Source organism: Gossypium arboreum, chromosome 11 (genome assembly GCF_025698485.1).
Source record: "Gossypium arboreum isolate Shixiya-1 chromosome 11, ASM2569848v2, whole genome shotgun sequence".
In the NCBI taxonomy this organism is placed as follows: Eukaryota; Viridiplantae; Streptophyta; class Magnoliopsida; order Malvales; family Malvaceae; genus Gossypium; species Gossypium arboreum.
The window spans coordinates 36,732,766-36,745,163 of record NC_069080.1 but is presented as its reverse complement, the minus strand read 5'-3'; the positions used below and the strand labels follow the sequence as shown (position 1 = coordinate 36,745,163).

Here is a 12,398-nt window from a genome sequence, read left to right as displayed (position 1 = left end):
CCTAACTTGGCCGAAACTTATTTATTTCAAAGTTATGGAGAACCAATCAGTAAATTTGAAATTGCAGAATTAGATGAAAGATCTTGGGTACAAGCAAATAGATATGTTCTTTTTCACCACGATTCAATTAAACCATTATGCAAGTAAGTTCTAGAATATGATAAATATTCATATTTTTGATTTGTTTATTTTCTAACTAATTAAACCTCTTTTTAACATAGTGAGGACAAACAAATCTTGAGATCTCGTTCACGCTCCCAAAGATTACAACATTGAGAGATTAATAAGTTATTCACAGAATCTTTTCATGAATGGTTAAGCCAAACGATATGTAACTCAACCTTTTATTGACAAATAATAATGTTTTATCATAACATTTATAATTACTCAATTTACTTTCTATTCAATAGGTTTGGAGTGGGAAGGACGTTATTGACAAAGTTAAATGGCTTTACCAAGGTCTGAATAAAGTAGTAAAAAGATATAGTGCCTTCATCATCAATGGATTCAGATTTCATACAAAATATTGCAAGAGATTGAGGAGAACTTAAAATTGTGGAATAGTTGTTAATTCTTCAATTACAAGTTATGCTAATGCTAGGGACAGTAATCCTGTTGAGGGAAATGTGGAGTATTATGGACTTCTTACTGATATTATTGAGTTGGATTACTATGGAAAATGGAAAGTTGTCTTATTTCGATGTGATTGGGCTGATGTTAATACTGCTCGCGGAATTAAAAACAATCAATTTGGTTTGACAATTGTAAATTTCTCTCGATTGATTCACACTGTAGAACAATTGATAGACGAGCCGTATGTATTTTCTTCTCAAGTGAAACAAGTTTTTTACTCGAAAGATCCAACTGATGAGGGTTGGTACATTGTACTCCGAAACACCCCTAGAGACTTGTTTGACATGGGTAATGAAAGTAGAGATGACATCATCGAATGATCAGAAACTGTCTTTTCCTACACAAAACTTAAATGAAAATATCCCTAGTACTAGTACACAATTTCAATGGGTTCGTCAGGATGTGGATGAAGATATTTACGAATTATGATGTAGTAAGATTTTACGATTTTTTAATTATATGTAATATTATAATTTTAATCTTGATCATGTTATATAATTTAACTATTTTATATGTGCTATTATTGTTCTGATTTGTTACTAAAATTTCAACTATTTTATGTGTATTGCAGGAAAAATGCATAGAAGAAGATTACGAGATTTAAGTATTGTCCAGAATACTCCAAATTCGGAAGAAGCAAATAGCGAACAACAAACAGTTATTGGATCTTCGAATATGCTAGAGACACTTGACGAGCCTGCAGAATTTCAAAGTAATGTTAAGTTTATTTTACATGTGTGTTGACTTTTATTATTGATTTATTTTTCAATTTTAATATAATAATAATATATCGTTTTTCAGCTTAAAGTGGTGGGACGCGCAAAGGTCGAGGACATATGCTACTTAAAGATTTATACGACTTAAATCCTGTCGAGTATGTCAAAGTAAATAGAAATAGTCATGGTTAGCCTGTTGGATCTGAAGCTTGACTTTTAGCAGGCTATTTGGGTATTATAGCACGAAATGCCAATATGTTGCATATCAACTACGAATCATGGCATCACATGCTTGATAGCAACAAAAATCAAGGTCTCGATAATATTAAGGTAACAAAACGTGAATGTAATTTATAATACTTTGGTTTTAGTTTCATTTATATTTACATTCTAAACTCGTGTTTTTTTAGGAGAGATTTGCTTTAGAGGTCTCGGATGACTATATCAAGAAGGCATTGGGTAAAAAATGGAGAGACCATAAAAGCACTTTGAAAAAAGAATATTTTAAGAAAGACATAAGCCTCGAAGAAAAATTACGAAATGTCCCGCCGAGAATGCTGAGGTACCAATGGGAAGATGCGGTTAGATTTTGGAATTCAAAGAAAGGAGAGGTATTACGTACTTCCAAACTCTTGTAAATTTTTCAGTATATAATGTTTACTATATACGTAATAATAATTTCATTATGTAGGACCGTGAGCGAGTTGGAACAAGCAGCAGGAAAAAACAAAAATTTAAGCACACGGTAGGGTCGAGAAGTTTTGCTTCTGTAGCTGAGGCCGAGGTATTATGAACTTATTAATTCTGTCAAATATTAATGACTTTCTACTATTAAATAATATTTTTACTACTATATTGTAGGAAGTCTCGTCTAGTCAAAAAGTTGGACGCCTTCAACTTTTTGACATTACACGTAAGAAGAAAGATGGATCTCCTATGACATCCGAAGCAGGAGAAATTATGGTATATTTACTTAATAAAATTAGATTTATTATAAATATTTATAATGTTTAATTATAATGGTTAAATTTGTCGTTAGTAGTTTTAAATAATGTTAAGTTATGTTGCATTCCTTTTTATTATATATTTCGTTTTTAACTCTTTGATTGATTTATTAGGAGAAACTAAAGGAGAAGAAGGCAGAGTATGAAGCGATTGCTTCGACTGATAGTTCTGTTAATCTTGAGGATATTGAAAACAGAATTATTACTGAAGTTTTGGGTCCTGAAAGGTATGGTCGGGTTCGATTTCAAGGATTTGGTGTTACCTCGACCCAATATTTTGGATCCAGCTCCCAGCAATACATGCCTTCCGGGAGTCAAGCTCAAGCTGAAGTTCAGAGGTTAAGAGACCAGATAGCTCAGATGCAAGCGAGCACAATTGAGCAAATTACTGAGGTTCAAAGAAAATATGAAGAACTCTAGCAACAACTTAGAGCGGATGCAGCAGCGAGGGAGGCAGCGGTAGCAGCAAAAGAGGCAGAGGCAGTAGCAAGAGAGTCAGAGGCAACAGCGATGGCAAAGAGCAGAGCAGAAAGTATGATGAGCTCCAGCTACAGCTTCAGCATATGATGAAGATGTTTCAACAGTCGCAAAAGCCGTTATCTTAGACATTTGTTTTCTCGTTGTAAGACTATTTTTAACATTGTCACATTTAAAATTATTGTAAGAATATTTTGAGTTATACTTTTTTTATTAATTTACATCATATACCTTTCGTTGAATTTGAAGTATCATTTAGATTTAATGTTTTTGGTTGTATTTTTTATGCTATATTTGTTGTTTTTGGTTGGATTTCATGCTATATTTGCTGTTTTTTGTTGGATTTCATGCTATATTTGCTATTTTTTGTTGGATTTAATGCAGGAAGGGTTTGACATTGGTGAAAATGTATATTGCAAATCTGCCAAAATTAGCGGCGTTGCCGTCATCTTAGACATTTGTTTTCTCGTTGTAAGACTATTTTTAACATTGTCACATTTAAAATTATTGTAAGAATATTTTGAGTTATACTTTATTTATTAATTTACATCATATATCTTTCGTTGAATTTGAAGTATCATTTAGATTTAATGTTTTTGGTTGTATTTTTTATGCTATATTGGTTGTTTTTGGTTGGATTTCATGCTATATTTGCTGTTTTTTGTTGGATTTCATGCTATATTTGTTGTTTTTTGTTGGATTTAATGCATGAAGGGTTCGATATTGGTAAAAATGTATATTGCAAATCTGCCAAAATTAGCGGCGTTTGTAACAAAAGCGCCGTTAAAAGTCATGATCTTTAACGGCATTTTTTATAAAAGCGTCGCTAAAGGCCATGACTTTTAGCGGCTCTTCTCCCACAAATCCCACTAAAGGCTATCACTTTTAGTGGCGCTTCTCCCACAAACGCCACCAAAAGGCCATGACTTTTAGCGGTGCTTCTCCCACAAACGCCGCTAAAGGCTATGACTTTTAGTGGCGCTTCTCCCACAAATGTAGCTAAAGGTCATGACTTTTAGCGGTGCTTCTCCTACAAGCGCCACTAAAGGCCATGACTTTTAGCTGTACTTTTTCCCACAAACGTTGCTAAAAGTCATTATCTTTTGAGGCATTTTTTTCAAATAAACGCCGCAAAAGTTTGCGGCGTTGTCTATAGCGGTGTTTTTGCGACGCTTGTGAAAACGTTACAAATAGTTCCAGCGGCACTTAAACTAAAGGCAAAAAAATACCGCTAAAAGTCTATTTTCCTGTAGTGAGCACAAAATAATGCACATAGGCAGACAAAAACCATGCACTTAGGCAGACAAAATTCTGTTTTGATTTAATGGTTTTTAATAGAGAATCTCTATTTAGTTGTTAGGGTAATATGAAAACGTATACACTATTTTATTTAATATTAATTTTTGGTAGAACTATTTTAGTAATAATTAAACAAACAAAAAAAATATTATTACAATATTTAACTTAATGCACTTTTACAAATAAGCACATATAATTTTCTACTGTAATTATTTTTTCAAAAATATTTTTTTTATTTTAAACCCTTGATAGTTTACAACTTTATTTTCATACATATTTTAGGGTTTTTTTACTATATATTATAAAATAAAAAAAATATTAAAATGGCATGTTTAAAAAATTATGTACCAAAATGGTACATTCAAATAGGTGGAGGGTGGTGCATAGGCGGCACCACCCTAGAATTCTAACAAATTTGACTAAAAACAAGAAAAAAAATAAAAAAACTGGTGAAGGCAACTTAATAGGCGACACCTAAAGAAAATACAGGTCAAATACGACTCGTATACAGAAAAAAACTGACCCAAAATTTGACCTGTTGTCATAGATGAGACAACACAATTGAGCGACAGAGGTCATGCCTGCTGGAGAGGCGGCACTGCCTGGTCACGCCTAATGCAGAGGCAGCACACCCTGGTCACACCATTTCCATAGGTGGCACTGGCCTGCAATTGTCAGGCGATGGGACGGGTCAGAATTGAGTCCGTGAGTTGTGTGTTTGGGGACCATTATAAGGTCCCTAATGTCTCATTTTTGACTGGAAGAGAGAAGAAAAATTTTGAAGAAGAGAAGAAGAAGAAGAAGAAGGAGAGGGCGGGAAGGGGAAAAAGAAAGAAAAAAAGAGAAGCAAAATAGAGAGAGAGAAAAAAGAAGCAAAATAGAGAGAGGGAAGGAGAAAGAGAAGGAAAAAAATAAATAGAAAAGGAAAGGAGAGTTTGTTGTTTAATGAAGATTTTGTGTTTAAGAAAAAGGTATTTTTTGTTATAAATTAATGTTAATTTGTTTTTGTTGTTATCATTGTTGATTTAATTCAGATTTAATTTTTAATTTTATTTTTGTAATGTATTATTTGGTTAAAAGAGCTATTAAGGTATGTTTGTATTTATTTTATATTTTCATTCATTCATAATTTTATTTGTAATGTTTATTGAAGTAAAAAGTCTATTTATGTTATGTACAAATAATGTTTTATTTTTTATGTAATTTATTTGTTATGTGTTTTAGGTTGATTAGATTTATTTTTATGTAATTTATTTGGCATGTTATTTTGATTATTTTAATATAATTGTTTTAAAATTTTTATATAGGTAAAAGATGAAACCATTGAGATGGAATTTGTGAACGAGTCCATTGAGTTGGATTTATGAGATAAATTAGGAATTATTTTATATGTTCTAATTTTTAAGATTTTATAATTGAGAATAAGAGTTTATGTTTTTAAATTTTATTTTTGTTTTTTATAAATATTATAAATAAAATTTCTTTTGAATCTTTCTATGCAAAAAATTATATTTTTGACAATAATTAAGTTGTCATGTTATTATATATATTATATTTTAAACCAATACATTTTACTTATTATCATTTTAAAATAATAATAAAAATATTCGCATTTATTATGTTGAGATAGTTTATGTTATGTTTTTGTTTTTTTTATTGGCTTGTTATTTTTATTATTTTAATATAAATTTTTTGTTTTTATGTAGGTAAAAGATTAAACTATTGAGATGGAATTTGTGAATAGGACCATTGAGTTGGAGTTTGAGTTGAAATTTATAAGATATATTTATTTTGTTAATGTAGTATAGCAAAAAATATGATGTGGACAAAATTGTTTGGTATTTTTTTTGTAATTAAAAGCAATATATAAAATTTAGGTATTTTGATAAATATTTAAAATCTATCAAACTTTGAATTTAATAACCGAAATTTATTTTGAAATTGCAGGTATCTCAATGGGTTCACTGATTAAGAACGACAATCACATATCAAACAAAGTTAATAATATGGTAATATATTGTTATTTGTTAATTGCGGGTTCCCTTAAAAAAAGATCTACGTCATTTACGGAAATAAATTATGTTATTATAACTATTTTCTGTAATTTAATAGTGTCAGGGCCCGTACCGCGCATTAATGGGTCGGGTGGATGGTTTAGGATATTCCCCGGATGAACGACTGATGCCATACTTAGAGTTAGTTGGATTCACGTCAACAGCATTGATCCAAACGTTTGATTTACGGTATGAGTTAATATCCGCATTGGTCGAGCGTTGGCGCCAGGAGACCCACACTTTTCATTTGTCGTGTGGGGAGTACACTGTTACTTTGGAGGATGTTGCATTACAACTTAGGCTCCCAATCGACGGGAGTGCCATAACTGGCGTAAGTATGATAGCTCAGTCGACTGCCCTTTGTTATAGCCTACTAGGAGTCTCACCCAATAATGCTGAGTCCAAATTTACGAGTTTGAGATTTTCATGGCTGAAAGCCAATTTTGAAAATTTATCAATTAATGCCACTGAGCAGGAGGTGATGTGCACAGCTTGACCATACATTATGCATATTATATGGGGTGTACTAATATCATATGCGAATACCAACAAGGTTCATTTCATGTATTTACCCCTATTAACTGATTTGCAGAATGTTCACTCGTATAGTTTGGGTTTCGCAGTTCTGGCTATATTGTATCGTGAGCTTTGTTGGACGACAAAGCCTAATGCCATAGACATAGGCGGATGCTTTATATTGCTGTAGTCATGGGCTCTTTCTCGGATGCCATTCTTGGCATTGGTTAGGCACCAAGCATACTTATTTTCACTAGTAAACAAGTGATAAAATTTAACTTTTTCTAGCAATTAATTGATATATTTTTTTAATGATACTATTCTAACGATACTATCGTAACATGTAATTTGTTTTCGTAGATGAAGTTCTTATCCGGGTATCGGAAGGTTGTCCACTGTCCTGATATATCGTTTGATGATTGAACAACATGCCAGGGAAAGGGTAAGCTATTCCAATATTCATGACATATAATTACTTTGTATATCTTACTCGAATCGTGTTAAATTTTAACTATGTTATTAATTGTACAGTTTATCTAGATGCCGTATCGGAGACCAGGAATTGCGGTTGTTAACCCTCGTATGCCTAGATTCATTCTCACTTGTGGTGCATTAACGTACCAATTATCAATTTCCAGATAGTCAAGTGGTATAAGGGGGATCGAGTACTCCGGCAGTTTGGTTGTTTCTAGTATATCTTGGCTCCCCCAATGCAGTTGGGAAGATTCACGGGATTAACAAGAGAGGAAAACATGAAATTAATTGGGGGTTGTGCAATAGAAATATATTGCAGTGTGGGATAACAGGATGGCGCAGAGACCTCAGATGGATATTTCCTCCGATATACAACCATCATTAGAATACATACAATGATACTCTAGTACCGGAAAACCATATTTACTTGGTGGGCAGTCGACTATAGTCCCCCCTCACATGCATCGATTTGGGACATATGAGCTAGAGCCAAAGCCAGAGCCCGACTCTAAGCTCGAGCGGTCGCATACATATTCCTATGATAGTCCTTACCATCTGGAGTTGCAGGTCAATGACAATTTCCCGGGGTTTTAAGACACAGATATCATTCTGGGTTTGATATCTTTAATCCAGTACCACCGTAGTACAGGACTCTTCTCTGCCCGTATCCACCACATTACTCCACTTCTCTCGCCCCATATCCACCATATTACTTCACTCCTCTTGTTCGTATCCATCGCAGTACAACACTTCTTCCGGCTTAAGTTTATCGATGGCATTCGAGGCATATGATTTTTCTTACATGTTTCGCACACCCCCACCTGCAACTGAAGAGGATGTTGATTGCCGCGATCACCCACAACGTGAACGTCGACCCCCACAGAAATATACCCCTAAAACCACACCATCAAACCATCAATTTTAGGTGTTTCTTGCAATTTAAATATTACAAAGTTTATACTTTTTATTCTAAAAAATATAAATCAAGAAAAAAACAATTTTTTATTTATTTAATTAAATTAATTGCAACATTAAAACTTGGAACAAACTTTGTGGTCATAAATTAGATTAATGGCAACATTATAACATTACAACATTAAAACTTGAAATAAACTTTGTAATATAAATTAAATACATTACAAAATTAAAACTTGGAACAAACTTTGTAATACAAATTAGGTACATTGGATTACATAATCTCAATTCCTACCCTGATCGTGACAATTGTCCAATATGGTAGTTTTGCTGTGGGCAATTATTCCGATTATGACCAGCTAATTTGAATAATCCACAATGCTTACCATCAGATTTCTCCCTAGTGTCCATTTCATTATGGATTCTGGATGATTACGGATGACTTTTCAGATTCTTACGCAACCCTTTGTCTGGGACAAAATCGAAAGTCGTCGGAGGCAGCTCCCACATAGATAGGTTAGGTAGAATGGGGAATTCATTCTCCCAGACACGCAACGTACACTCGAGAGTGTACATATTATCGACAAATTGTTCAACATTGAGTGAGACTTTAGCACACGCTGCCACAACATGCCCACATGAATAAAGAAGTATTTAGAACCTTCTGCAATCGCACCATCTATTTCAGAGATCAACTCTATAGGACCTAAGTGGTATACCGGGTCGACGACCGAGGGTCTTCGTAACTCAAAATGTTTCAAGATGTCGTAAATATACTTCTATATTCATCAATCTCACCATCAAACGGTTGCATTACATCTTTGACATATTCGACAAACACCTATTCTGCTTCCATCTGGGTTGACTAGTTACTGACCCATTCTTGGTATCAATGTAGCCAACCTGTAGAATGTAGCCGAGAAGACAGATGAAATCAAAAAATGTCATGTTTTCAACAACATAGAGTTGATCCCCTCCACTAAGTTTGTGGTTATATGACAATAGTGAAAGCCCTCGTCAAAACTTTGAAGCCATTGCCACTCCTCCATAACACCCAACCACTGTTGGAAAGATGTGTTCGTTTGACCCTCCATGTCACGCTCAAGTCAAGTCATTCTTTAGCGAAAAATGTGTGGCTCTAACTCATGCGCTGTAAATGTATTACGAAATGATAAGTTACAGTATTGCCCTAAAACATTAAAACTTATATTGAAAAGATAAGGTTATCATTTACTCATTCTCACAACTTGTCTCCGCCAGTCTGCATTCTTATAATCTCGATGGAAGCTAGCCTCGATGTGCCGAATGTAGTAAACGAATCTCCAGGGCACACCAGACCACCTAATGGTAGCAATTAATCCATTCCTTTTTATTGAAAATGATGCAAATATTATCGTTGCTAATAACATACCTCTGCAGGTTGGTAATGAAGAATTCCCAAGATTCCATATTCCTTTTATCTACGATGGCAAATGCTATTTGTTCCCGTCTTGAGCAACTACAAGAAGTAGGATCTATGTATATTTTTCGTATAGTCAAGGCCCATCTACTTACACAAACGGCTTGCAGTGGAGAAATATGCACACACATGGATTAATCGTCTAGAACATCCGATGGAAAATTCTTTTTCCCAGTTGTATGTGGTCATCTGGGTCATAATAAGGTTATGTTTGTAACTCAATTGCAGTCCTTGATACGTACTCCCACATAGCGGCTATCCATCCCTATAGCTCATTGTACGATGCATCAAAATCCCCGTATAATTATTTTATTGCCATTTATTTTGCTATGCACGCCTTTCAGTATGATACTCGATACTGGAATTGTGCCTGCATTTCGACAATCAGTACTGAAACTTTAATGGTCAGCATGTCCTTCACCATTGGCATGATACACGTAGAAATAGTTTTTGAATCAAGTTTTTGATGATCTTCTGTCATACATGTTGATGTGCATGTGTAAGGCCCAACAAATTTTTGTATCTCCCACATTTGCAACTTTTGAATAAATGTAGCTTGTACCCGCCAATTACAGCCTTTTACCGACTTCCAACACTCCTCAATATATAATATCAATTTAGACACTACGACTTTGTAGTCTACTGATATATTCATGCTTACCGCTTAATAGCAAATATGCACTCTTCCTTACTTTCGAATCTTTGGCTTACAAACAACTCCTCAGGATCAGAATCTACGGCCAGCTGGTGAGCAGGTAGTATTTCAGAATACTCCAGGAACTAGGCTGCGTGCGTCACGTCGGGGTATATTAGCGACATGTGTGGCCCAGGATTAGTGTATCACAATACGTCGAATCTGGTTCCCAACTGAAGGCGTGTTAATGTTTCCATCGTCATTTACATATTCGTCATCAATATTATCGGGGACCTCGTCTACATTGGGATCACTATCACTATCGACCTCGTGATCACAAGGATCACTACTATCGTAACCATCATCACCAACCACATCAATATCGAGTGCAACATTAAGATAGATATCGATCTTGCGTATAGTCAATTCACTATCAACGTACGATATTGGAGCCCCCATACACGGTTCTTGAGCTCCATGTTCTTCACCTAGTGCAGTGAGATCTTCAGTTATCTCCACACCAGCTAATTTAGCAAATAACTAAATCGGTGCATTTTGGTCACTCCGATTCCCATAATAAATAGTGATCATTGTCTCCACGTCTACATCATCTACAAGTTCCATTTCAGTGAATTTGATGGAATCTGTTGAAATTGAAAACTTGTAGAAAAGTTTCGAGATCTTGTAGAAAAGTTTCGAGATCCTTCTTCCACAACGTCTAACGATTTTTGTGCTAATCCTTTCCTTCATATCATCGAACGAGACACTTCTTTTAAATCTCATTGCTATTTGTTGGCGACATTCAAATATAAATCCAACGGTTGTTGTCAAGATGATTCCATCGAAATAAACATATATGAAAAACTGATTATCCATATTCAATACTCAATTTGTTAAAAATAAACAAAAATTCTCAAAACAATTTCGAACAACATAAAAATACTTACATAAAAATTTAATGAATAAAATAGACTATTTCTAACAATATCAAATTTATTACGATTTCTAACAATATCTATGACAAAAATATTTTCAGTATTTATCTATTTTTTCTATTGTTATCACTAACTAACAATTACTTTATAATAGTTACTAACATAAAAACTTTCAAATATATTAAAGAAATTTAAAACATAACATTTATAACCTAACAAATCAAAATAAACATTAAACAAATAATTAATCTAAACATAAAACTTACTAACAAATCACCATAAACAAAATAACTTTAAAACAAAACATAAAAATAACACTAAACAAACTATATAATACTAATAAAATAATTTTTCTTATCATAATTTATTCTATTTGAAAATAACAATAAAAATAAAAGTATCTTTTCTTTCTTTCTTCTCTTTTCCTCTCTTGTTCCTTATATTCTGCTTTTTTTTTAATTGATACTAAAATTGAGTCGGATGGGGAGGGGGGAAATGGGATGGTGCCGCATATTAGATAGGCATTATACCCACCATACCCCTTCCGTATAAAATATTGCGTATATACTATTTTGGACAAAGTGGTGCCGCCTATCAATTTGGCACCACTATTAAAATATTTTTTTATTTTCAGTCAAATTTGTCAGAATTCTAGGATGGTGCCGCCTATGCACCACCCTTCACCTGTTTAAATGTACCATTTTGATACATAATTTTTAAACATTCAATTTTAGTAATTTTTATTTTATTTTATAATATATAGGTAAAAACCCTGTTTTACACATATTTAAGCCCTTTAATAACAAATTCAATATTCTCAACCATTATTAAATCATTAATAAATACAATCAATACAAATTATTCTATAAAATAACATCTTGTAAACACAATTCTCATTAAATTCCAATAATATATAAAATCTTTTAAATTCCAATATTAATATTTTAATGTCTAACAAAATAATTGGATTTAAATAACATTTAATCTTTTAAAATTATAATTATTCAATTAATTGAATACTAACTAATTTTATTAACAAATATCAACATTACTTATTGAAATAACTTTAGATTATAATTATTTTAAATACATTATATAAACTTTAAAAATTTTAAGTTTTATAAGAGAACATATTTAAATATTTATAACAATTAAGTTTTACATATTTAAATTAAATTATTTTTCTTGATTATAAATTATTTACTTCACACAATTTATTTTAAAAATAATTTTGTTCATTTAAAATAGGGTTTAATGTATTCTTAAAATCTATTGTTTCATA

At 32.8% G+C, this 12,398-nt stretch overlaps 1 protein-coding gene across 1 annotated transcript; it reads left to right on the top strand.

Annotated features, from left to right (window-relative positions):
- The first annotated feature begins 6,265 nt into the window (after positions 1 to 6,265).
- On the top strand, positions 6,266 to 6,889 carry LOC108478049 (protein MAIN-LIKE 2-like). The gene is made up of 2 exons (XM_017780483.1): positions 6,266 to 6,661; positions 6,776 to 6,889. The coding sequence occupies exons 1-2, from the start codon at positions 6,266 to 6,268 to the stop codon at positions 6,887 to 6,889; spliced, it is 510 nt and encodes a 169-aa protein (XP_017635972.1).
- The last annotated feature ends 5,509 nt before the right edge of the window (positions 6,890 to 12,398 follow it).

Bases quoted from the DNA above. Each gene is read 5' to 3' on its own strand.
- LOC108478049 (XM_017780483.1), top strand. From the start codon at position 6,266: ATGGGTCGGGTGGATGGTTTAGGATATTCCCCGGATGAACGACTGATG. The intron at 6,662-6,775 runs GTGATGTGCACA...ACTGATTTGCAG, and splicing joins TTAATGCCACTGAGCAGGAG to AATGTTCACTCGTATAGTTT.